Source organism: Oryzias latipes, chromosome 6, assembly GCF_002234675.1.
Source record: "Oryzias latipes chromosome 6, ASM223467v1".
Taxonomy (NCBI): domain Eukaryota; kingdom Metazoa; phylum Chordata; class Actinopteri; order Beloniformes; family Adrianichthyidae; genus Oryzias; species Oryzias latipes.
The window spans coordinates 13,594,826-13,621,969 of NC_019864.2; the positions used below are offsets into that span (position 1 = coordinate 13,594,826).

Consider the following 27,144-nt stretch of genomic DNA (forward strand, 5'->3'; position numbering starts at 1 on the left):
CATAGGTGAACGACGGAAAAGAGAAGAAAGTGTCCATTGCAGCGGGCGGATTTTTCCAGAGCACCAATGTTGGAACACTCTTCTGAGCTGGCCCTGGTGCAGAGTCTGTATGCCAACAGCATGCGCTGCCCCCCCTCTGCGGCTGGGATCTCTGTCAGGAATGAGGACCTGCCTATGAGGTACGTCGGGGTTGGCCCCTTATTCAAATTTGGGCGAGCTTTTTGTGGAGCGACCCGCGCTTGGACGGCCTCTTTGTCTGGGCTGGACATTGTCACGGGGTGTATTGTCTCCAAATTAAGATGTTCTCACATGATGACCAAGCGTGTCTGCTGGTTATGAGAAGTTCTGTTGCTTTTTACTTCTCATCTCCCTTTAACCAGAGCAATAAGATGCAAAAAAAAAAAAGTGGTTCTAGCTCTACAGCGCTGTCATGTCTTAACGTTTACCTCCTCTCATCGCTTAAAGGCTCACATACTTTTAAGAAATGCAAGTAGGGACAGGCGTATGAAGGTTTCAGTGTTTGTCGCTCAACCCACTGACAGTTCTCTTTGGAATCTGGCCCCAGCTGAAAACTCGCTGTACAAAAACAACAGAAACGTTTCAACTATCTTTGAAACACAAAGGCCAAACATTGACATGCATCAGGATATTTGCATGAGTCAGTTGTAGCATTGAGCCTGAGTGCTGTGTGTGCTCGGCACACTGCAGGATGAAGTTCAATCTCTCCATTTTGAGAGCCCCCCCCCCCAGCCAGTCGCCATTCTATCAGTGATTTCCGGGGGGAGGCAAAGCTACAGGAAAAAGTCTGCCTTTAAGTAGATGTTGGGGTTTGGAAGCTGACCCAGTTGTCCACTGAGATTCAGGGAGGACGACAATAACGGTGGGACTTCAGTGCCACAGTAAAACATGCTTGATGTAAACAACAAAAGCATGGTACATTCGGAGGATTAAAATGAGATTACAATGCAGTAATCGGAGATTAGGAATTAAGTATTAGAAGGTGCCAGCAACTAGACATCAGCCTCTATGGAATCCACTCTTTAATACGATTCTTGGAAGAGCAGCTAGATGCCAGAAAACAGATGCTGCTAAATTGACGACTGAGTATTGTGCTCATCTAGCAGGAAGAATTCCTGATGCTTTCTATCCACTAAAAGAAGCATCCAGCTCCAACTAAATCAAAGAGTGCTGCGGAAGATTTGATTGTATTTTGTCCTCCATTTTAATGAATCAGAATTCTCCAGAGGCGGACACTACCTTTTTATAGCATCCCCTCAAGCTGAATGGTAATATGCACTCGGATGATTGTCTAAACGTATGGCAAAATTAGTTTGCATGATCACATTAGGCACATAAATCTTTTAGACCCTGTTCGGTGCAGCACAGCCGACTTCGGCAACAGGATGGGATTGCTATGGATACAAGGATTAAGTCCGATTTTTCGTCAATGAGCTGTTCCTTGGCGCTCGCTGTGATGAATAATATTTTTGGGACGGCGCAGCTGCCGAATCAGTAATAAATGGTTGGATAATTAGGCCAGACCCCTCCTGTCTCTATGGCTGTAGCAAACAGCACTTGACAACAGCAGCTCCCCCTCTGTTTCCCCCCTCATACAGGGAGGCCTCGCCCTGCAAGTCCAGCACAACAAAGAAAGATCGGCTCCCCCTCCCCCAGAGAAACAGCAACCCGACACAAAGGGGAATATGACCTATGACCCAGGGGAAAAGTAAACCTGTAGATAGGCAGGATACTTGTTTGTTTTTTTTACATTTATCTGTACTGTAGGCCAATAAATAATCCCATTTTACTCATAAATCCATGTACGTTTTATAATTTTATTAGGAAAGAAGCAAAAATTCAAATTTTGTGCTACATGAGTAATTTCCGTTCAGAATCTCAAATTATAGATGTAAAACCTTCAGGGATTTTTTTTTAGTTTACTTCCATACCACAACATTTATGCACATAATACAGGTAAATCTGACAAAATCCCACTCCAATCATCTTTTGAGCTTTTTAAAAAGCGTTTCCAGTGGTTTTTTAATTACAATTATGTTGTTTTTAGGCAACATTTAAAAGCTGCGTCGTTTCTGGAGAGCGGCAGTTCATCAGAAGCCTGCCCTGACTTCCCATCATCCCTTCGTTTACACACTCTCCCCACTAGTTTACAGCCCCCCACTACACCAACATAACATTAAGAGTGCAATTAAATCGGTGAGCAATGTTGGAGCTATCCAATAAATACATAAATAAAGAAATATTGGAGTTATCCAGACGTACATGGATGGAATGAAGACATAAACGGATCTAGTCGTCTACAAGCGAATGCATTGGAATGGAGTGGAACAGGAAACTTGTGGTCAACCCAATGTCACTTTTGTGACTTCTACAGGCCCTTTCAAACTGCATTCTTTTCATTTACCCTTGATTCATAACACTTTGCCTGCAGAAATAACCAGAAACTAAATTTAAGCTTCATTTTCTTTATATATGTCCTCCATTGTGAGGAAAATACCACAGAAACTTGTTGAAAACACGATTTTCATTGGAGTGGGTCTTTAATAACATGTTGATTTATTTTCAAAATATCCAATTAATCGAATAAACACTTCGAGTTATTTTTTAGCTAGTAAAAATTATTAACTAAAAAAGCAAAAAGGTTAAGCGTTTTCTGCCCTGTCTGTGTTTTTTGGATGTGTCTTTCTATGTTGCAAGGCTGCAGTTTTTACATAATGATAACGAAGTGAAATTAGGTCAGAGAAGAAGTCTGTGGAAGACTCTACTGGGACAGACAGGATTTTAAATGAAGGGGAGAATTTGAGCTGTTCCTCCAAGCTTGTGTTTTCCACTCTCGCCGCTGAAGCCACGCCTCTGCTTTGCTGCAGCTCGCCGGCCTTTGACAAACTTGCTCGCCTCTCGTGTTTATTCCGCTCGGAGAGGAGGAAGAGATAAAGAGGAAGAAGCTTCGCCGGGGCGCGCGCACTCCTTCTCTATTTCTCATGCGGCTTTGAGAGCGGAGGACGCCCCCCTCCCTGCACCTGCTCTGCCTCGTCTTCTCGCAGGAGTTGAAGTGTCTCACAGTGCAGGCGTCGCTCCTCATTGTTGTTCGACGTTGTTTTGAGCATGACTACGACGTACAATCTGGATTTCCTCCCGCTTACCGAAAGTCGGCTCTTGACTTCGAGCGACACAATGTAAGTAGTTCGCTTGTGGTTTTCTGTAACTTCGCTTGCCTGTTAACGCGCGGACCGTTTTTAAAACCGAAAAACAGTTCAGCGCGAGTTGGCTAATGTTAGCTTACCGGAATGCTAACGGTGCTAATAAAGTGAGCGGCGACAAGTCGCTCACCTGGAGTTAGACTTTTGTGACTAATTTTGTCGTTAAAAATATAAATTAAATAAAACCGCTATCTCCAGTCGTAAATGAGCAAAGTATGAACTAAAACGTACAATTGGAAGGGTAAACGCAGTTAGCTAGCAATGTTATTCGACACTACGCGGGGCGCTGCTATAGTCAAGTGACATGTGCTTCCGGAGTTCGCACGTTTCAGTATCACTTCAGAAAAACAATTTTGACCAACCGAATGTAAGTTTAACTTTATGTAAAACGTTGCTGTGCAAACACAGTACCGTAATGTGCATTTTCGATTGGAACTGTGACCAACAGATACATTCTAGCCGTAAAAGCCGTTAAAATGTTGGTGGGTTATGTGATAATAATCTCAACTTTGAGTTTGAAGTTCCGCATTTCTATCGGCAAACATTAAACACTATTCTCAAGTATTGTTTTCAGACATTTCTATGCCTTTGCCCTTCGGCACCCTCTCGCTAACACGGCCAGCAGCAGCACAGACAGACTGAGGTGTTCCCGTCCATGTTGGACGTTCTTGCTCAACGACAGAAAACGTGGTTCGCAACATTATTGAACCTTTAATGGAGATCTTGTGACAGGGCATGTAAACAAGGGGGGTGGGGGAACACCAAAATTCCTGTTCAACCCATTTTTACCGGGTGAAAGCCTGTTGAACCAGGAAAACTTTTAAAAAACACATCTGTTTTTTGATTAAACGGGTTCAGAAATGTGCATTCTCGTGGTTTTAGGATAAGCTTGTTCGAAACCAGTAGAGTTAAACGCCCACCAGCGATGGGGTAAAAAAGTAATGCATTATGTTAAACTTAAGGTGTGGTTGTGAAACTCCGTCCTTCCTTGAGAGTTTTACTGTGAAAATTAAACCTGGTTGTATGACTATTAAAGTCAAACATAAAGTACTACAACGATGAAAATGCAATTCTATACAATTATACAATGCCTATTCTTCAAACTTTAAACTTTATTGATTTGTAAAGCGCCTTTCATTTTGGTTAAAAACACAAAGCACTTAACATAAAAGCAGATAAAATAGCCATAACATATTATTGGGTTATTTTAGTGCACCTCATTCTCTCTCTCACCAATGTTGGCTTTTTAGAGTGTATTTCTGCTTGTTGACACTGATGTACAGATATTTGCTCTAATAATTTCCCCCAGCTTCTAGAGTGATCGTGGTGGTAAGCCGCTAAGCTAAGTGTGAAATGCATCCTTTTGGTTTGGCCGGTGAGCTGTTTATCGCAGAAGTTAATAATTTCGGCTTTAGTTCAAACACCTGTCAAAACACCTGTTTCGTGCTCCTGCTGCTTTTGTGGCACGATGATTGCTGGCCTGGAGACCACACGCTTGACCTTGAAGATTTCTAACCAATCCGACCGTCATAAACATAGAAGCCACAAAAAGATTCAAGATTCACAAAATAAAACCATTTCCCATGCTTGTGTAACTCTTGATCCACCCAATCATTCTGTAAATTTGTAGAACACACAATTGCTTACTAAAGGACCTTTATGGCATGAACACGTACTCCTATTAAGAGATAGTTGAGCATGTCTGGTTTTATTACAGAAAATAAAGATGCAATATTCATGTTTTTTTTTTAACTTGTATATATTTTAACAGACAAATGTTTTAGTGTATATTCTCACCTTGTCTGTTTTGGCCTGTTACAAACAAATCATTCTATCCTGATATAAAGCTGATAAAGATAAACTTAGCCATTCGAAGAATGTTCTGTCTATTCCTGTAGCCAAGACCTCAATTACAAATGAAATGTTGTTCTTGATAGCTGCCAGTGGTATTATCCCAGTCTCAGAAGTTTATCTTCCCTAATAATCATACTAGTTATTTTCCATTTGAAGCTCAATTTTTAAATATACACAAGTCGAATAACATTTTTTTTCATTGACTAAATGGTAAAAAAAAAAGCAACTAGTTTTGGATGTTAACAGGAACGCTGCTTTTGGAAAGTTTGCAGTACCTTTGCGGAATATTAGTTCAACAATATTACCACTACTAGTGATACATTAATACTCTTGTTTAAGATTTAATAGGTTTTCTATTGCAAAAATTGTATATTTATTGTCAACCAATCGGTCTTACCTCTGCTTTTCCTTTAGTGATGACACATTTGTAAAACATAGTCATAGTTGTAACTTGTATGGCAGAAAGCAGGTCATAAGCATGTGCGACTTGCTTTTTTTTTCAAGTGGCAACAAGCTAGAGCTTCAGCCTTTTTCCGTTACCTCCCATCTCAACAGGTCCAACAGTTTGTCCTAGATTTTTTGATGCAATACTTGTGTGCTAGGATTTTTGACAGCGTTTTATCATTCCTCTGTTTTAAGTCACATGATCATCAGATATATCACAGAATCAAGAATGGCAATCATTTACTGTAGTGTTCTGTAATAAAGAATATTAGCATCCCGACGTCGATTTGAGTATATTATGATCAGTATCTTAAAATCAACACATTTCTTAAAGTTTCGTGAAAAATGTTAGGTGATTCATTCCTAAGCCATCTTATTTTTGAGACCAACATTTAACTGGCTGGTCAGACATGCTGAGGTTTGGCATTCCTTCTATTACAGGCACAGTAAAGGTGTCTCTGGTATGTACGTAGTGTCAGAATTCATCAGCTGGACACGCATGAAGGAGATAAATCACCTATTTTTTATGATTGGTGCTGCAATAAGCGTGCAACTGTCATGGCTCTGGCTTTAGATGACTTGTCAGCTGCTGAGGGACGTCTTGAGTGAGCTAGGACAGGGCAGAGCTGTTTATGGAAGCACTGCTGAAGACTTCACCATCGACGTCTGCCAATTACTGAGCAGAGCAGATCCCTTCCTTTTATTTGTTATGTACATCAACTTTTAAATACATGTTTATGCTCTCAATGTGTAGGTCAAGGTAGAATTGTTGGATCATAAAAATGATCCAACTATATTTTGATCAAGTCAGTTTTTGCAGACCTAACTGGTTGAAACTGTCTGCTTTGTCGCATTCCTTAAAATCTTTGGTACTGCAACACGATCCAGTCAACTTAAAAATTGGCATTTTAAAAAATTTTTTTCAAATTTTATGTGACTCCAATTTAATGGTTTTTGTTGAGGGAAAGAATGAGCATGTCTTAAGGGTGACACATGGTCTGGTTACTGTCAGTTCAGCAGCAAAAAACAGAACTTTCTAGTACATTTTTTAGTAAGCATCCTTGATACTGTGTTTTTAAAAGTATGATTAAAGTATACATTGATTAGATAGTACAGACATGTTCCATTAAATGAATCGATCAGAATTGGTCATCCAGCAAATGGAACAGGGCTCAAGTGCTGACCAGAACTCAACATTGTGGGTAAATGCCTTTGAGAACTTTGCATGAAGCTTGTGGTGTTCTAGCTTTGCTGGCTGCCCTGATTATTATGTAGAAATGACGGATCAATTTCTGTCCAGACTAAAACTGACGTGCCACCCTTGAATAATCCTATTTTGCCCAAAACCTAAATATAATGATGGTAATTTTTATTTGAAGTGACAAAACAAACACACAACAGGGAACCCAAATGCACCAACAAGTAGATGACATCTTGCTGCTTCTGTGTTGATTGCCATATATTGTTTTAAGGATTGGGCAATAGAGATAAGCAACAAAAGTAAAATGAAAAGGATTTGACATTTAATACAATTTATCAGACATTTAGTGCAAATTAATTTAGATGTCTATTCAGTGATGGAAGACAGTGGTATTCTTTAACAATTTTTCAAAATGAATCTTTTTATTAAAACCAGTTGTTGGTCTTAGTGCATGCTCATTTTCAAAGTTTTTTTTAAGAATATCATGATTGAAATCAGTATTGCAAAAATAATACTAATTATAATATTCTTTCTTGCTGTAAGTAGGAACTTTTTTAGCAGAATTTTGGACTTTTCTTTAAACTTTATTAGACTATTTAACCTGAAAATATTAACAAAATGTGTCTATATGGTAAAAGTCCAAAGGGGATGTCTTCTGTAAACCAGCACCTGTCCTTTTTTAGAAATTACTGACCAAACAGGTGGTCAATGCTGCATCAGCTCGTTCTTAAAAATAGCACGGTGCCATTGCAGTTGAGCTTGACCTGCATTGTTGGTAGTGAGTTTGGAGGGGAAGATGAAATGGAAAAATCTTCAGATAATAAACCTTTTAAGTTTACAGTCTGAATGGATCTGCTAAAAACAGTAACATTCATTCTTGTTTTCAGCGATGATTCATGTGTTGCTGCAAACTGAATTCAGCACTTTTTTCAAGGAAGGTAGAGAATTTTTTAACCACTGGAGTCTAGATTCAGAGATACTTAGTCTTGTGGATAGCTGTTCATGCTGATCACAATATTTTAAGAGGAACTCCTGGTCAAAGTATTTGCGTCTTAGAATCATTTGACAAGCGTTATGATGGCGCAAAAGTCACGTGACTTGCAAATTTTGAATGAGGTTTTCAAATGTTTTTCCTCACAAAAGATGTCCAGTTTTTGGAATTATTTTGATCTCAGCAATATTTCTTTTTAATTCCTACAGTTTCTTAAGGTAAAGAGAAGTTTTTCCAGTTTTTGGAAAATTTGTGGATTGTAACCCTTGGGCTATCCTAGGCACTTTAAGTCAGTGCACTAAACCTTTTTTTTTCTTGAGTGATTTATGATCTTCACTGGTTACATGGAAGGTGGATTACATGAAATCCTCTTCACCTTTATCCACCTGTGTCTTGCTAGGGATACGTCTATGTAAGGGTCGGGTTATCTGGGCCCCATAAGATGGCACAAGGGTAAAATGTATTTCAGAGATTTTGACTTAAAAAAAGTGTTTTATTCATGTTGAAGTGACGAAGCAAAGGCCTACTTCTATTCTTCTATTATTACTAAAATGGCGTCACAGAGGTAATGGGGAAATCTAGCAAGTGTCAAACACCAGGACCGTGATCTTGGCTGATGAAGCCTCTAGCGCAAACCATCTCTCTGAATTAGCCCATTGTGTAGCCTTTGTGCTACAGAGGAACGGTGAATAGTGTTCTCCAGCATGGGCGAACAATATGTGATTGTGCCCCTGCTGGGGTGAAGCAGCCGTAGGTTACTCTCTGTACCATCGCCAAAGCGCCTGAGGAGGAGATACCACACCGAGTCTTTGCCTGCTCAGTGTCTGCAGATCTTCAGGGCTGTTTTCAGTTTCTGTTCCAGGCAACTGGCAGGAAGCTGCTTGTACTTGTTTTAAGGAATAACATCAACTAACACTATAGTGTTTCTTGTTAGTTAAAGAATTGAATTTCAGGAAAAACAGCAGATAACTTGACTTAACATGTCATTTAAGTCCCTCAAGGAGTTTAGTGTTTCTGCAGAACGGCTGGGGTCATTTTGTAAGAGATGGATGTCTCGTGTGCAAAGGTCTGTAAACATTTCTGAAGGTTTATTTACATTTTTGGCTTTTGTTTTTTAAATTGTCTTGTGCTCTTTACAACAGCCATTCCTGCATGTTTTGCTACATAAATCTATCCCAACACCAGTAAACTGCCGTTTCAGGTTTTTGTTTTACATTTTTATCTGCAACAGGAATTGTTTGGGCCTCTGCTTGAGTAAGGAAAGCTTTATTTATTTTGAAGTATGGTTATTAATTGTCCCAAAGGAAAAAAACATAAATATCTAAACATGTCATTTGTTTTTTGTTTTAACCAACTATCAGTGATTTTAATTAAGCTGTTGTAAACTGAGAATCAATAGATTAAACCATCATTACAATCTTTACTTAAACAATTTTTATTTATAGTTTCACATGTTATTTAAATCCATTAGCTATTTTTAAAATTGGCCTATTGTAGAAGTCTTTTTGAAAATGTGTTGCTGTAATTGTTTTAGAACAGGAAGATTAGTAACTCCAGAGGATATCTGTTTCAAAGCGTTTATATTGTGATTGCTCTGTAATGGCTGACTGATAACCTCAAGTTATTTGGTTGGTGAAAAGTTAATTGAGTAGTTTTTTCTTGTGATAATATATATTTGTATATTTTGTTGTTGTTGCACTTTTAAAATGGGAGACCGAACAGCTGTCATTGAAATTTCTAATGCCAAATGGCTTCAGTGTTAGTTTGTTATTGAATCTAACTAAATCAACAATGTCCTTTCAGATTACCTATTAAAAATGTATACATTAATCATATATTTTATGGCCTATTACCCTATCGTTAACTGTGAAACATAATTCAAGCCTTCGTTTTTTTTCCTCAGCAACGGCAACAGCAACAAGATGAATGGGTCACTGGAGCATATGGACCAGCCGGACCCAGATGCGATCAAGATGTTTGTGGGACAAATTCCACGCTCCTGGACAGAAACTGAGTTAAAAGAGCTTTTTGAACCCTTTGGAGCAGTGTACCAGATCAACATTCTACGTGATCGCGCCCAGAATCCTCCTCAGAGCAAAGGTACGCTCATGGGTCCAGATAGACTTGTGCTGTGATTTCTTATGATACAGCTGGTAAATGCTGGGCTCAGCTTAGATTTGATCATGAGCTTGGGTTGTTTTTATGACAGTACTGCAGTCTTTGTTGCTATACTTTTTATTAATTAGAATAGCAATTTAGGAAATATAAAGGCAAGTAAATATAGACGGGTGAGACGAGGAAGCTAGAACCGGGACCATAGCGCCCTCATCCTGTTTTCTTTGCCCAATCACACCTGACTGGAATGTGGGCCGTTATTGGGCCTCTGTAGAGCTTGATGAATAGATCAAAGCTGTGTAACATTTAAAACAAAAATGAAGGACCGGAGATGCTGAAGACCAGACATTTAACAGCTATCAAGCTTTTGCACAGCTTGATGAGGCCTGCTGTGGCCGATGTGTTTAAGCCGGATAACACTGAAACCTTATGAGATGCCCACCCTGTGCATTGGATTTGAGAAAACGTATACATGTTGTATTTTAACTTTCTAAATCAAGGCATGTTAAAATAGTTTAATCTAAATGAAAGTAAGTTTTTATTCTGAAACCAAGTAATGTGTAATTTAATTATTCCAATGCTTTCAAATGCAGATATAGTTCAAACTATAGAGAAGGTCATCTCTGAGGTTTTTTGTCTCATCGGCCCCATTAAGACTTGCTTATGCAAAGTTAATGGTGCACATTCTTTTATTTTTTAATTTGGACCTTCTTTAAGTTTTCAAACAGTTTTTGACCCTCAGCATGTACAAAAACTCAATAAACCTTCAACACAACTCCAACTTTTCATAATCTGGTCTTGTTCTATTGGAGACTTCTGTGCTTTTTTTCAGCATTTATATCTAAAACCCCCAAAATAGTTGGGATCCTTTTAAAGTTGACCTATAGAGGCATAGCAATATGGCTGCAAAGTCTGACATCAGATCTTCAAAAATCAATGTTTATTATTAACAAATAAGGTGAACTGCATTTCCAGTGGATGGCAGCAATATTTGCTTGACCTTTGACCTTTTCTAAACATGCTACCATCTTGTAAAACTATAAAATGGTGCAGAGCAACGTCACACACAAGTGTTGTACAGCTTTCTGCTACAGCCTTATTCTTCATCGCAGATCACTTCCCCATTTATGGAGCCAAATACTTGAACAGTGTGTATCATAATGGTGAAGTTGCCAAGATTGCGTTGCACGTCTCAAAAACTCTGGGTGCAGCTGGCGGTCCAAGAGTTCAGGGCTATGAATGGTGGGGGGCCATCTTGCTGTGTTGGCAGCTTTTCTTTTTCCTGTGTTCATTTTTATGTCTGTGTTCTGCAATAAAAACGTTGCTGAGTGAACAGCTGAACACTGGTCGTCTGCCTCACAAGCAGTCATCCAGTCAAGCAAATCTTTATTTCAGAGGCAGCTTTGTGAAAAATCCAGGTTTATTTCACCTTTTGCTTACAAAACTGTCCTTGCAGCGCAAACAAACAAAACCTTTTCAGCCATGTGTCTGTCTAGGGAGAAATGCCACATCCACTGCTGCCTGCCATCAATTTTTTTTGGGAGCCTCAAACCTCTTTGCTGTCCTATCTTAGCCAAAAATGCACTTCTGAAGCTTCTTTTGAAATTCTCCATGAATCCAACCAATCAAACTCCTCAAACTGGGTGATAAATCATCAACTTAAATCGTCAACTTGATCTAGCATATATTTAGGGTGACATAGGATTATGTTTAGCAGGGAAATATATATAAAACAAACTGTTGCAATATCTGTATTGTTATAAAGACACATCGCACATGGTTTTTAGATGCTAGATAGGCAGTCTTGAATGAGACACTTTCTGGACAGAAAAAACAAAACAAAACAAGCATTAAGCATTAGTTACTGTTTTTCTCTAACCATATCAGTTTGAGGCTTAATGGATCTCTGCTTTATGAACCAGATTAATTTAGCATAGTCTTTAAAAGTTTAAGGTAAAAGTGAGTGTGTCTGCTTATTTCTCTGACATCTTCCAAGTTTTAACCAAGAACTTTTTCAACTTTCCAGTTCAGATTCTGTTCTTTCTGACAAATATATTTAAAAATATCATATTTCTTCCACACATTGAAATGCTAAATTACACCAAAGAGAGTACTAGATGCTAATCAAGAACCACTGGACATTCTCTCATATTTTAATTACCTGACTTGGAGCACAAGCACATAAAAAAATTGGCAATCGTGTTCTTGTCTTTGTCCTTGAATTTGTGTGAAAACCAAAAGCTTCCAAACCATAAAAATATTTTGCAGGAAGATTAATGATTTGTTTGTTTGTTGGTTTATATAATATTACGGATAATTAAATGTATCCAAGTTTTTATTAGTGGAATAAATTCTAGCTGTGGACTATGGATGTTCTTAGATAAATGCGCGTTTGCAGTTGCTGAACACATGCTACCATAGCTTCATACATGTTGTACATCAACGTTGTTCTCTCACAATTTTATTCGGGACAGATTTCAAACCTCAAAATTTTGCACAGCCAAACAGACATTTTTTATGTTTATAAAAGAGCATTTAAAGGGAGGCTATGTGTGCTAAAGGCATGCTAATGATGGCAGGCAGAACTCTGCAAAACAGCCGTTTGTTAAAACAGATTTAAAAATTAATAGAACGCTAAGAAATGGGTCCATGTTGTTGGTGTTGGCAGGTTTCTTATAGCTCCAAAAGCATTGCTTTTAAGTTGATACTTGACTTGTGTCAGTTTCCTTTTTGGAAGGGACTTTACTTTTTAAGAACTACACTTACCCGACATGCTGCATTCGCAGGCTGAAACTACGGTGCTTCATTTTTTTAATGCATTAAAATTTTATTACTATTAGAATTGAACGTGCTCTGGGTCACTCAGATGATGGTCCTTGACCAGATGTGGCCTGTGGGCCGCCATACTAATACCCAAGCTTTAGGCTGCTATTGGCTGGTAGGAGCATTTTGATAACTTAATAGTAAAGTGATGGCTGCTCTTTGGGGGACAGTAATCACATCGAGTGACAGTGTCATTATTCAGTTAAGTCATTACTAAAACATGTTATCATTCCTGGACCCTTTTACTGTGCTAGTTTTTACACATGAGGATAGAGATAAAAGATTGATTTAAAAAAAACAACTTAACAAGTCTAAATGTTTAATTTTTGATCATAATTTGACCCACATTTATGACCATATGTTTCTTACGACTACTTGAAGCCTGTTGATTTTTATTTTATTTAATTATTGTTTGGGACCTGATTTTTAGAGCTTCCAAGCATTAATGGATGGAACTGTATGCATCAATTTCCATTAAAAGGTTTTTATAAAGGCTCGTTAATAAAATGGTTGTATAACATTCAGGTGTTCAAAGCAGAATTTAGGGGGAAAAAAATAATTTGTATGTGAATATGCCCTTAACACTGCAGTTTATTAAGGATGGGGAGGCGATCAAAGGTCTTCTTAAAAGGTAGGAGCCCCCCCTTTCTTAGCTGTGATGGCCTATTGACACGTTAATTTGATGTTAATGTATTCGGATAAAAACCAGGCTTGATGCGAGCTGTCTGTAGTGGGTTAGTTTACGTTGAAACCATTTGATCACTTTTGCTGTTTCTTTAGATTGAGTTTTTTCTTAAAATACTTAATGGCTTGGTGATGTTTTTTTTAATTAGTTTTGCATTATTTTGTTCCTGGGTTTGTTAAAATTGTTGCCAATTCATTTACTTTTCCACAAAATTACGCAGGAAACATCGTATTTGTCGTTGCTTTTTTAGGCCATGAAAATATCTGATTATCACGCCTCTCTGGGTGTTTATTTAGCTCTGCTAAACCGTGGTCCGGGCTTAAGCAGCAGAGAAGAGTGCAGCTTGATGCACATTAGAGTTCAGCCTCCCTCCCGTCAGCGTGGGAGTGCCAGTAACAGAAGAATACAGACTATATAGGTCAGAGACTCTGCAGTGCTCCACTTCCCCAACCCAGTGAAACTGACAGGCCTGAACGCCATTGGCGGTCTGCTGGGGACGGAAGGATGAGAGGCTTTCTTTCCGCTTCGCTCTTTAGTTCTTGTATCCCCCTCCCCCATCGTCTCCCCGGTCTCCTCCTTCTCTCCCTTTTGTCTCCTTTGTGCCGTTATCGTGCCATATGTATAAATGTGTTTTTGAATTCCTATGTAATCTGGTGATATTCTGTTAAAAGTACTGAGTCTTGGGACGCGTTGACGCCTTTAGTGTCTATTGACACATTTCTAGCCACAGGCTCATCTCTGGCTTTGTCACATCCTGAAATCTCATTACTCCGTGTCTTAGCTGTAAACTACATGGTTGGTGCCAAGAATACCTCGTCACATGTTTCTCACATATAGGGGGGGGGGACTATATTTTCATCCACTCCTGCATCCATTTTGTTTTATAATGGCCGTTGGGGTGGGGGCTGCATTAAATGTCTCTATGTTCAGTGTTTTAATGTTTTGTTTCCTTCTCCCTTCCTTCTGTTTGTCCCTGTTCTCTGATTCTGCAGGATGCTGTTTTGTAACTTTTTATACAAGAAAAGCTGCACTGGAGGCCCAGAATGCACTGCACAACATAAAGACCTTAAGTGGGGTGAGTAAGCACAGCATGGGCTGCTTTTAGCTACATGAGCCCCCCTGCAACTACCATGCAGACTAGCCAATACTGAGCTCTTGGTTTACTGAGCTTCTGCCTGGCTCGTCATATTCCTTGGCTTCCATTATCACAAAAACCAGAGGAAAGGGTCTAAATTAAATTTTGCAAAGCTGACCCAACCATTAACGGAATGCAGGTGAAAATTTACCATGCTAAATCAAGAATATTTTGGTTTCTTTTCCAACACAACATAATCCCTTATTTTAGAAAATCTTTTATTTCCATGCTCTGTTCCTTTTCTGATATTTTACGTCTCCCATAACAGTGTCTAGATTTGAATCATTGTCTCATGAGGATCATTACCTTTATGAACCAATGTTCCTACTTTTTTGTCAAATTTTGAAGCATCTTTCTTAAAAAGAACGGTACATTTGTATTTTTTTTAAACAGTTTGCCAAAGCTTTTTAGAAAAGTGTATTAAATGTACTTGGCAACAACAGCTCTCCCCGGGCGTGCCTGTCCTGTGCAACATTTTTATATTCATCCAAAGTATGCCGTGTTGAAAGAGGTGTTTGAGTGAGAGGGAGCAGCCTGCTGCCGAATCAAAGTGCTTCACGCAACTTAGCAAAATAACATTAGGGGAAAAAAAGGAAATGTAACACTAAAGTTTTTATATTTAATGTGAAGAAACTAGTAATTGTACTAAAACTCTTTACCTACCTTATATTCTTCTTTTTTTTTTTACTTTTTCCAAAAACAAATTTTTAAAGACCATATTGAAGTCTCTCAAGGTGGCCGTCTTTCAAATCAAAAACTCCGCTATAAAAAAGGCAGTAGCTTGTTTAATCCCCAATGTCTGTTATGCCTGTAAATCACTCTAGTTGACTCTTTGGTCAATAAGAGCCTCCACTGGGAATTAAAACGGCATTCAAGTCTAGTTTAAGAGGAGTTGCTGTCACTGAGGTTACAGGTAAATATTGAACTGGATTGATAAATGAGCCTATCAGGTTGGCTATACAATTCAAGCTCTTTTTACTAGACGATCTGTCAACCAGACATTTCAAATTAAGTGTGGTTCAGCACCTCACTACCCAAATCCTTATCCTCTTCCCACTGTTTCTGGCATCCATTGCAGGTGACTGACTGCCTTGCATGCTAGGGGAAAAAGCTTGTTTCTCTTTTGGTTTTCTCTCCTTCTCTGCCTTCCTTTTCTTGGTCACCAATGCCAGCCAGTCCACACACTGAGAGGGCCATCTGTCTATTTTTCCTCTTTCAGGCCCTCAGAAAACACTTTTCAGACGTGGACTGTTCTGGTGTTTGACTACATTTTCTCTTTTACGTCCACACAGAATGTCAATTTTAAATAATTTCTTTTCTACTTCCGTTTAGGTTTCCTTTATTATATTAAGTCCCACAATGACAGATCAAGCAGCTTTTCAGTTTTTAATGGAACATGCTCAAGAAGGAGCTGCATGTTTATTCTAGTAAAATCAGGAGAAGGCTTCTTTCTGATTAGTTGGAGGACGAAGTGGCATCATTTCAACTTTACAGTGCATTTGAAAGCACTGCCAATGCAGCATGTCTGTTTATCTTGTTGCTAAATAATCACTGAGGAAATTATGGGTGTTGTAAAGCAAAATCAATAAGTTCAAATGGAAGTCTACACTTCTGCTGAAAGTGAAATGGGAGACCATGGAGTTTGCTCCATGCCTCCAGCTCTTATATGCCCCCCACCCCACCCCCTGAATCTGGCAGCAGAAAAGGCTGCTTGTCCTGCAGGTGGACAATGAAACAGGATGATTGCTGAAAAATGCAACAGTTTGTCTAAAAAAGCACTTGTGATAAGCATTTCTACCACATTTAGATATTGTATAAACTATTATTCATGCTTGCTTGTTTTCCTCCTCAGATGCATCACCCTATTCAGATGAAACCTGCTGATAGTGAGAAAACAACTGGTATGTGTTTCTGAATTTGAGTTTGGGATTAAGGAAAAATAAATGTTTTATTTAGAGAAATGTTTAAATATTTGAGAAAGGTACGACTTTGAAGCAAAATTACGGCAGAAATTCAGTTTTCTAAAATAAAATTTAATGTTAATGGTATTGAAAGAACATTTTTAAAGTTGGAGACGCATGAAAAACAAGAACATTGCAAATAAAAAACGTTCCTGAGAGTTTAAGAGTAAATAAGAATTGTTGAAGTACAAGGATGTAGTAGGGTGCCTAATTGTGTGACAGTTTTCTCCTTTTCTTCAGCGGTGGAAGACAGAAAACTCTTTATTGGAATGGTCTCAAAGAAGTACGGCGAGAACGAGGTCAGAATGATGTTCTCGTCCTTTGGACAGATCGAAGAGTGCCGAATTCTCCGGGGGCCAGACGGTCAGAGCAGAGGTGGGTGTGCTTTTAGCTTAAAAGTACTCCGTCAAAACCACCACTTTCAGACCAGCGGAGAAGACATTCTCATAAAGTATTCATACAAGTCCCTCCTTACTTGATTTAACCCTTTATGGGTACTGTCCACATATTTATTTTTAAGACAGTCTGCAGCCTTTTAGGAGAGAGAGGAGTCCTTTGACATGGAACTGGAAATTGATGAAAACTGGAAGAGTTGCATTTTTGTCATATTTAGCAGAAGGCAGTCATTTCCACAAGGTCTGCACACATCTGAGGGAAAAACCACACACACACACACACACAAACTGTATAGTTACAACAGTGTTTGTAGCCTGGTGATCATGTTCCAGCATGACATCCCATAACTGCACCTGAAATGTAATGCCTTCTTTTCACCACATTTTTGCAGCACTTTATAAGAAATAAAACTGTTATAAAAAATACAGTTGTTATCTAGGCAACTCAGAAACTGGGTTCCACTGTTTTTTAAAAGTGGTATTTTAGATGAAGGGTTTTATTTTGGTCAGTAACAAAAGAAAAACCTTTAACATTAGGATATATCACTTAAAATTACATTGCTGTAATTTTTTAATATAGATTACACATGTATCTGTTTTGTTATATCCCTTTTTTATGACCCAAGTAGTTGGTATGTTAGCAGAAGTGGGATGTATGAATGTAGAAATCAGTCCGTACAGCTTGTCAAAGCGTGCGCTCCTGCATGGCGGTGGGTCATAAAGGGTTGAGCCCCGTCACCCCCTCCCAAGTGCTTCGCCGTTTACCATCAGTCGCACCTTTTTCATCCCCATAGTGTGTCCCTTTATAACTGTGCCATTCATCCCCCACATCTCAAAGTGAGGGGCCGCTGCACTCGCTGTGCGACTCAGTTGGCTGTCGCCTTGGCAACTGCTAGCTGCTGGTGTTCGTAGGCTCAGCTGGCAGGCGACTGGGCTCTGCTCCTCCTGTACCACCTCCTCCATCACAAACGGCAAAAGGCTGGAATTAGCCAGTCACTGATTCTTCTGCATAAAGCACAAGTTAGCACTGAGTGCTGGAATGCAGTATCCTCCCCTAATGAGACAGTTGAGCCTTAATTTTGTGTTCTTCTGTACACGATGTTCCTACAATTAAGGAAGAAAATGGGCTTTTGTAGCCTTGGATGTTGGCAGGGCTTATTTATTTAGCTGATCTGTGTGTAGGTGTCTGCATTTTTATGTGTATATAATCATGTTGAGTGTTTCTCCATGACATCACCTTGTCAAGCCTCTCTTGGCTGCGAGTTATTGCGTCGATCATTGCGCTTATGTGACACGTGTTAATGTTCTCCTCGTTGTGTTCTTTCTCAATGTGCTAACCAGTAAGGGTGGTTCTGTGTGCTTGGAGTTGGCATTCTCTGTACTGTAATGTCCTTTTTTTGGGGATTCATAACGAGTTGTCCAATCCTTTTTTTGTCTTGTTTTGTTTCTTCTTGTCCCCTCCCTCTCCCCCCTCCCCTCTCCTATTGTCCCTCCCTCCCTCCCTCCCCTACAGGCTGTGCGTTTGTCACATTTGCTACCAGAGCAATGGCACAGAATGCAATCAAAACCATGCATCACTCTCAAACTATGGAGGTACTGTACCCCTTAGCACCTATTTCTCATTTCCCTTTTCCCCCCACTCATACATTTTGCTGCCCCCTTGTGTTGAAAGGATGACAAACACGATGGCATCAATTCTGCCGAGTTTCGGTCATGTACAGAACTAAATCTATTTGCCAACTGTTTTTAATATTTCAGATCTCACACCCTGAGCTGACATGACCCAAGACTTTATTTAACTGTATTTTTTGGTTAAAGTAACACGATTCTCTTTGTGAGTCTGTCTATCTTTCAAACACAAGGAAACAGACCCACTGCTTCAAATATAGGCTAACAAAAATAAATTGAGGCTACTGCTGCCATCCTATTAGATTTCTTCAAAAAACTGGGGCTGAGGTCCCAGATAACCAGTGGATTCTTTCTGCAAGTAGAGCAGCAATAATTGAACAGCTAGGTCAGAGGCTCCCAGTGAAGCATCAGACCAAATCTAATTAGAAAGCTCAACCAAACTAAACACTTTTTACAAGAGTAAATGTGGGCCCCCTCAGCGGGGGGGTCCACCTATTCTCCCCATATCACATCCTCCCTAATATTTAAGTCGCCATGGGAGGTGCTGCTGATGCAAAAGCCATTTGCCCAATCTAGCCTGGTCCTTGTCTGGCTTTTAACTCGCGGACTTCGGCACCGCATGCCTTGTCCATGCGTCTCTGAACAATATGTGATGTCTGTTTGCAAGGTTGTGTGTATTGTATTGCATTTTTCCCCTTATTGTCTACTGACATTCTCTTGTTAGAGTGTCTGTTTCTAAATGTTCATCTGTTCTGTGCTTTTTGTAAACAAAGTTCAGCTCCGCAGAGCGCTGAAAGGACTGTTTTTGCGCCATCTTCCCATGGCTCTCTTGGAATGTGGCCTGGCTCTGCTCTGCTCTGCTCTGCATGGCAGTTGTCCTCAATGTCATAGATTTGCTATGAATACAAACGGTCTTACAAAAATGCCCCCCTCCCCCTTCCTATTTTACTTCAAAAATACCTTGTAAAAAAACAAATCCTTTAATTAATGTTAGTGTGGTGGAAGTGGTTTCATCTGTATGTTTTGTTTCTTTTTTTTTTTTTGTCTTGGTGCTCCAGGGTTGTTCCTCCCCTTTGGTAGTGAAGTTTGCCGACACACAGAGGGATAAGGAGCAGCGGCGCTTGCAGCAGCAGCTGGTGCAACAGATTCAGCAGCTTAACAATGCCTCAACATGGGGAAACCTGGCTGGGCTGGGGACACTCACGCCACAGTATCTGGCTGTAAGTATTGCTCAAATGGACTGTGTAATTACACCTGTATCCCCATGTGGCTCACAGCCACTTTCTATAAACCATGTTCAGGTATGGAAAACTTAACAGCTACAAAAGCTGTGCAGCCTTAATTATTTATGGTTTGTTTTTAAAAGATATTTATCTTTTTCTTTAACTTCAGCCTAAACTATGAACTGGTTTTCTCTGCTCAGTCTAAAACAAACCTGTGACTTGAATGTGTATTTTCTAATTCTGACCAAAGGTTCATGTGACTTAAACAAGAACAAATGAGCGCTTTGTCTGATATAAAGACAAAAAAAGTTTATATTTGCAGTAGAATTCATTTTTGTTTAAAGGTAAATAGATTTGTTGTTCAACACAAATGAGATATTTTTAAAGGTAAAAAAAAACATTTTTCCTTTGCCCTGATAACCTGTAATCAATAAAAAAATGTATCTTTAATTTAGATTCCAAGTAGGCTGTTTTTTCATTGAAATTAAAAATCCTTTTGGCCTTTTTTTTTTTTCAAACTCTGCTTTTCTTTTATTGTTGTCAACAGTTGCTCCAACAGGCTACTTCCACCAGTAACCAAGGCAGTTTCAATAGCATACAGAGGCTAGGAGGTGAGTGTTTAGCCTCAATGTGAAACCACAGTTCGGTCAATATGAAAACATGTACTTCTCAAGCTAGCAACGCTGTGATTTTTATACAGTAACGCAAATATGTCTGCTGGTTTATCAACAAAGCAGTCAGTTCTGTGTGTCAGAATCCTCCATCAAATGTGAAGGGGTCTGATGAATAGGATGCAGTTATTTTTCTGCTCTTTATTTTGTGCAGCTACTTTGTTTTAGGATTGTGCTGAAATGTTAGGATAATATAAATTGCTCACATTGTCCTAAGTACAGCCATCATTGACAGAAGAAAACCGTTTCTGTTCCTTAAGTGAAATTCAAATTGACGCAATAAACAAAGGTTTTCCCGAACTGGATTTATCTGAGAATATAACCATAAACGTGGCTGATTATGACTTCTGTTTCTTTGCACTCTCAGCGGGTGTGAATCCTCTTCAGCTGCAGAACTTGGCGACGCTGGCTGCAGCTGCAGCTGCAGCCCAGAGTTCTGCCAGCCCAGCATCAACCAGTGCACTCTCTACAAACAGTGGAGCCCTCGGGGCTTTGGCCAGTCCAGGTGTGGGTTTTGTTCTCTCCCGTCTTTATCTTTGGATGAACTGGATGATTGTGTTTTTGTCTGGTTTCTTCTTATATATTAAATGACACTTTTTTTGTTTTGTTTTTAATGAAATCAGCCATACAGAAAATATTGCAAGTTTTTGGCAGCTTCATTTATGAAAACTTTTTTTTTTTTTTAAGTAGAATTGATGAATTGCCTTGTTTTTGGCAGCTGGCTCAACAGCAGGGACCAGCGCTGCCATGAACACTCTGGCATCTCTCGGTACACTACAGGGTCTAACTGGGAACTCTGTGGGCCTCAACAACCTTAATGCTCTAACCAGCAGCGTCAGTGGTAAGAAAAAAGCGCTTTCTAGTTGGCTGTAATTCAGACCCTTAATTAAAATGCAACAAAGTCCTCGAAGTCAGTAAGCAACATTGCAGACATTGTACTTTTAAAGTGTCGATTTAAAACCATTTTTTATTAGTCTAAAGGCTGTAATATTTCTATGTCTGTGGTCACGTGAGCTTTCCAAAAAACAATTGGTTTAGAAACTGAAAAGCGTTTTTTTTTTAGTTTTTTATGGATTACAGCCTTAGTCACAACTGCCCTATGGTTGATTAATGGGTAAATTTGTACGGCGCACGCAGTTGAGCTGCATGAAATATCAAGGTCATAGGTCATTTTTTTTCTATGGGTATGCTGTGAGCGATAGCAATTGATCTAAAAAATGAAAAAAATCTCCTGTTCTTTATTCTATTAAGCTCCAGAGTTTCTAGAGGTTCCAAAATCTTGACCAGAAAGCTCTTTTGGCACTACAGGTATGGGGGCTATGAATGGTGGCTTGGGAGCCTCAATGGCTAACGGGTCAGCTGCCAGCTCCATGGACGCTCTGACGCAGGCCTACTCAGGGATGCAGCAGTACACAGCCTCTGCCCTGCCCTCACTTTACAGCCAGACTCTCATACAGCAGAGCATAGCTGGCAGCCAGAAAGAAGGTGAGCAGATGCCTAGCACACACACCCAGCTCACAAATGTCAGATAACTTTTATACCAGCATGTTGGATTTGTGAGTCCAAGCCCGTTTGTAACTTAAGCCCCTGGTTCTCTTCACAAATGGAGTAGGGCCAGAGGGCGCCAATCTTTTCATCTACCACCTGCCGCAGGAGTTCGGGGACCAAGACCTTCTGCAGATGTTCATGCCTTTTGGAAATGTGGTCTCTGCCAAAGTCTTCATTGACAAACAGACCAATCTGAGCAAGTGCTTTGGTGAGGAGCTCAGTAAATTTCTAAGCCATTACAGATGTATGGCATGCTGCGCCGCACTTTTGTTTTGAAAAATCTGCATTCAGTAGACTCAAGTCTTTGTTACAGAAATGTGCATAGCCCATGTGCATTGATGAAGTGACAAAAGATCTTTTAGTTAACAAAATAAGTGAACAAGAACGGACATTTTATCTGGAAAGGCACTAATTTTGCTACATTTTGGAACTTTCCTGGACTTCTACTTCCATCTGTTGACTTTTATATTTAAAGAATGGCTTTAATTCAAATAGTCTGCTAATTGGGATGAAGGTTTTCTCAAATATCTGTAGAAACTGAATTTAATTGGAAAGTCTCATAAAATTGCAGCACAAGCATTTTTTTCTACTCAGATTTTCCTGATTTCCTTGGGGTTTGATGTTTGTTATTTCTGAGTGACGGTCGCTGTGTTTCTGTGCGTAACGCACGCTTCTGCCTCCGTTCTCAGGGTTCGTCAGCTACGACAATCCTGTGTCTGCGCAGGCTGCCATCCAGGCCATGAATGGTTTCCAGATCGGCATGAAGAGGTTGAAGGTTCAGCTGAAACGCTCCAAGAACGACAGCAAACCCTACTGATCCTCACCAGGGGTCTCCCCCTTCCCAGCTCTAATGCTAGCACTGCTAGGGTAAGTTCACCCTCCAGCCAAGGTCACCACAGCAGAGACTAAGCGGGGTAAAGGAAAACAGCACACCCCAGGAGGGACACTTACCCTTTTCCACACACACAAAAAAAATGAATTAAATTAAAAAAAGAGGTGAAAAAAGTTTGCAATGATCCTTCTGCATTTTGCTGTATTTCATTCCTGCAGTTTTGTCATGTACTTTGAGTCTGAGAAAATATTTTAATGTATATGATTATTTATGACTATCACTGGAGTCAGTGTTCGCTGAAGGTATTGGTGTCTTGTATTTAGTAGAGAACATCCGGTTTGCCGCCTCATTGCCTTCAGGTCAAACGAGACAGGTTGATTTAGCATCAGTTGTATTTAAAGGTCTAAAGCGGCGTTGACCCCGAAGCCCAGAGCTTCAACCTGCATTTGGCTTTTTACGTTGTCCGTCATTTGTTGATCGTTAATGTGAAAATGCTGCAGTCTTGGTGTGTTCAGTCTTTCATCGCCTTACCTCTCCTCTGCCCCCCCCTCCCCCACCGCTCACTCTATTATCCCAGTTGTGTTGAGCTAGGCTGCCTCCCTTCCTCTGTTAACATCCAGTCATTCCATCCATCCAAGTCTCCCACAAAGGGCTGGCTTTAGATGGATCTCTTTGGGTGCCAAGTGTACAGTATGTGCATGTCAGTCTGCCATATGTCCTGGTGGTGTCACTTCCTTAAATCTGTGTATTGTTTTTGTGTATCGGAAGGGGGGGGGGGGGGGGCGCGTTTGTTGACTCTTGTCTTACTCTGTGTGGTGATTAGTGTTACTTTTGTTTTGTTTTTTTGTGCCTCATGGCTAAACGATTCTTGTGCCGTACCCCTAACTTTCTCTTCTCTCTGTTCTGTCTCTCCTCTCTTCGTGTTTTTGTTCCTCTTTTCTTTTGTTGCTTTTTTAGAACAAATCTCCATGCCTGTTTGCTCATCATTAGCCTAGCATGTCTTCATGATGTTAAAAGCCAAGCCAACTCCCCCCCTTCCCGGCCTCATCATCCCACCATTGTCTGTGATGTCTCTCTAAGCTCGCCTGACCAATACCTGGCCACCCACTGACCCTGACCTTAGCTCGACCTGATTTTTCTGCATGTAAATTCATTCGTTTTCTTGTTTTTTGCTTTTTGTGAGGAAATGTGACTGGCGCAGAGGTCAAGCAATCAATGTGAAAACTGCTTGGAATTCATTTAAGAGAGCTTGTTTTCTGTTTTGTTTTGCAAATGTTTTAAGAACCTGTGGAATTTCTTATTTTTAATTTAGCTTTGTTATTTTGTTTTAATGTTTTTCTTTTTACCTCTCAGTAAAGTTTCACTTGAAAGTTAAATACAGGGATTGGCACACAGCTGTGCTATTTGGTGCCATTAGCAATATGTTGGCTTCTTTAAAAAGAAAAAAGGAAAAAGAGAAAAAAAACAAAACAAAGACAGACCACTTTCCAACATTTTTCAAAGTGACCAGGAAAATCCCTCTCAGTGATCTGTGTTGATCTCTACATTACGTGGGCTATGTGAAGACTAAACCAGTATTTTTTCTTTAAATTGTTTTTTTTTTTTTTTTTTACAAATTGCAAAATTCTCCAGTGTGTTTCCTCATTTTTCCTTTTAGACTGATGGCACAATAAAAGGTACATTTCCTCTTTGAAGAGAAATGTTTACCTACATGAGTCAACTTTTTTAGAACTGATTCACAAATAGACAATCTGTGGTTTAAATGCACATTTAGATTACCTATATTTTATATCATTGAATCTATAGAGGTTTAACTAACAGAACCCAGGCACAACTTTGGGTTTTTTTTGTAGACTTTATGTTGTAACGTCATCTGTGTTGGGAAAGGGGGCGGGGGGTCTTTAGTTTGACATTTTTAGAGAGGTCTCAAGCTGTTTAATTTCTAAATACCTTAAACAATGGAAAACAATCCTCTACCATGATTGTTTTTTTGTTTTTCAAATTTTGACTTTTGATCAAATAAAAAACACAAAAGATCCCATTTTTGAATGCAAATGATTTTCCTGTGTTAAAGAAGTATTTAGCTTCTACGGTACGCGTTAACTTGCTGTGACTAATTTAAAACGTCTCACTTTGGGTTCGTTGCCTCATGATGAAAGACGATTTACATTGTGAATCCTGTAGATGCTAGAACTCTGTCATTGAAGTGCTCACGTGTCAAATCCTGTTTTTATTTTGTCTGTGTGTTTGGTTTGGTTTAGGGATGTAACCATTTTTTTCTTTCACGTAGATAGAAATGCATATGCAGCAACACAAACACTTGCAGTGGTTGCAATTGTGGGAGCCCCTGAAGAAGAGATCACACACTGTAGGTCTGCATGTTTTTCACACACATTTGCTTTCTTTTTAAGTCTTTCTTTTATTTTTCTCGAAGTGACTTCCTGCGTCAATTGTACACATCACATCGAAATGACTAAATCCACCACAGTTGTGTTGGTTTACGAGTACATTCCATTATTCAGCACAAAAGTTTACACGGTTTTTAGCAGGGTGGTATTTTCTCCACCATGCGACTTGTTTGTGTGACGACCCTGTTAAAATACCCACTTCACCCACAACCAAGGGTTCCTAGAAACTGCTCACCTGGTGGCGCTAAAGAGTTGTAAACTCAGGGTGTATGTGTTTTCTAGTTTTTTGTTTGTGTGTGAAGCCATTCTCATACAACTAAACCAATTTTTGCAGTTTTACACCCATATTCATCTTTTTTATTTTTATTTTTTATTTGTGCTGTTCTCTTAAAATCCATAGTTTGGAAGAAAAAAAAATATAAAGGTACCAAATTTGAAACATTACTGGAGGAAAATATTAGTTTTGTAAAGAGTTAAGCACAATTTGTGGGAGCGAATCAGTTGCGGATTGTGGCGTGCGTGGTTTTGATCCCGGACTTTTCAAGGTACCACAAGATTTCTCTTTTAATGTGGGCATGTGCTTTTTACAGTGTTTTTTCTATCAAAATGCAATACAATATTCAAAGTGCCATATATATAAATATATACGTCTAGAAACTGCCTACACATTCTTATTAGGCCTTTGTTTAGAGATTGCTGCAGTAAATTTTTTTTCCTTACATTTTTCTTAATTTTGTTGGGTCTGTAAATGCCAATGTCATGAAAGCTCTTGTCAACTGCTAATGTCCCCTTTCTCCCCCTAATTGTGTTGAGTTATTGGTAAATGTGTAATGTGATGTACTCCATTTGAACAGTTGGTTTTAAAATACTTGTAGATAAACAATAAACTTCCCTATATATTTGAAGGTTAAATGTCTCTCTTAGTGAGTGCACACGCGTGTACTGTAGGTCTTCTCTTGTTTTTTTGAACCAAATTTTGGGTGTCCCGTGAAGATCTGGTGGGGTGGGGTGCAAACACAATTGCAGGTGTAAATGAAAACGGCTCATGGTGAGGTTGAAACTAAGAACTAAAAGCACAATGTACAGTCCTGGCAGGAAGGCGCACTCACTTCAGGGGCTTCCATCACAATCCGCTCTAACAATCACTTAGTGTAGTTCCTCACACTCTGAAGTGCTATTTTTGACAGTGTGGTAGCTTTGCATCTCTATATATTGTCTTGATCTGAACTAAAAAAAATAACGACTTTATTTCTTGTCAGATAATCAGTAGGACTTTTGTTTTTATGTTTCACCAATAATTAAGTAGATGTTTTGTCTTAAGGAAAGCCAAAGTGAGTGCATCTTGATGTGATCTGTATTCTATATGGCCTACAAAATCTGTTTTAGTCTGGGTGGAGTTAGAATAAAAACATACACAGGCTCTCAAATTTCTACAACTTGTTGTTCATATGTATTTTGTACCAGTGAAGCTTTTTATATCCAAAACTAAAGGAAAACGAACACAAAAAGAGGTTTAGAAAAATTTAGTCCTCGCCTTCAGTAGTTCTTTGCTTTAGCCTGTTGTTGGCATCAGCTTTTTTCTTTTGCTTTTACCTCTAAAAGATGCCTGATTTTGATTTGAATTTCCGTTGGATCTCCACGTGTTCCTTACTTAGTTGATCAGTTTTGGGGAGGGTTGGGATCCTCTAAATTGTGGTAAGTTACATGTTGGTATTTGTGCTCGCCACTTGATTTAAATGGTCATGAATCTTTACAACCTGTGTGGAAAATTGTCTTAGTGTTAAGGTTAATTTAGTTTGAGCCTTGTTCCCTTTTTATTTTTAAATTTCCCAGTTTGAGGTTTTCTGTTGTTTTTTTTCCTCCTCCCATAAGTGTGTAGCTAAATGGCTGTGTTCTTTTTGGTCAATGTTTGTGTGGTGTGTGTGGTTTATTTCTTTCTTTTGCCTCTGTCTCCAAATTAAACCATTTCCCCTAAAATAAATTGTGTTGTTGTGCGTTTGTCCAGTGTTGT

The 27,144-nt window shown here is 39.3% G+C and overlaps 1 protein-coding gene across 10 annotated transcripts; it reads left to right on the plus strand.

Annotated features, from left to right (window-relative positions):
• LOC101175076 (CUGBP Elav-like family member 2) lies at positions 1-27,114 on the plus strand. Of its 10 annotated transcripts, XR_002873401.1 has the most exons (14): positions 2-179; positions 9,612-9,808; positions 14,324-14,406; positions 16,319-16,367; positions 16,650-16,802; positions 18,336-18,415; positions 19,510-19,671; positions 20,222-20,285; positions 20,713-20,850; positions 21,064-21,186; positions 21,654-21,830; positions 21,955-22,101; positions 22,583-22,760; positions 23,683-27,114. XR_002873401.1 is itself a non-coding variant. In XM_023955687.1 (13 exons), the coding sequence occupies exons 1-13, from the start codon at positions 67-69 to the stop codon at positions 22,708-22,710; spliced, it is 1,602 nt and encodes a 533-aa protein (XP_023811455.1). In that variant the 5' UTR covers positions 1-66; the 3' UTR covers positions 22,711-27,114. The 10 variants fall into 10 exon arrangements, 9 of the variants coding, with proteins under 9 accessions (XP_023811455.1, XP_023811456.1, XP_023811453.1 ...); XM_023955687.1 differs by having other exon boundaries at positions 1-179; positions 21,076-21,186; positions 22,583-27,114; XM_023955688.1 differs by lacking the exon at positions 23,683-27,114 and having other exon boundaries at positions 1-179; positions 21,076-21,186; positions 21,958-22,101; positions 22,583-22,860.
• The last annotated feature ends 30 nt before the right edge of the window (positions 27,115-27,144 follow it).

Excerpts from the sequence above, each read along its gene's own strand:
- LOC101175076 (XM_023955685.1), top strand. The coding sequence starts at position 67 with ATGTTGGAACACTCTTCTGAGCTGGCCCTGGTGCAGAGTCTGTATGCC. Across the intron at positions 14,407-16,318 it reads ACATAAAGACCTTAAGTGGG|ATGCATCACCCTATTCAGAT; the intron begins GTGAGTAAGCAC and ends TTTCCTCCTCAG. Across the intron at positions 16,803-18,335 it reads GCCAGACGGTCAGAGCAGAG|GCTGTGCGTTTGTCACATTT; the intron begins GTGGGTGTGCTT and ends CCTCCCCTACAG.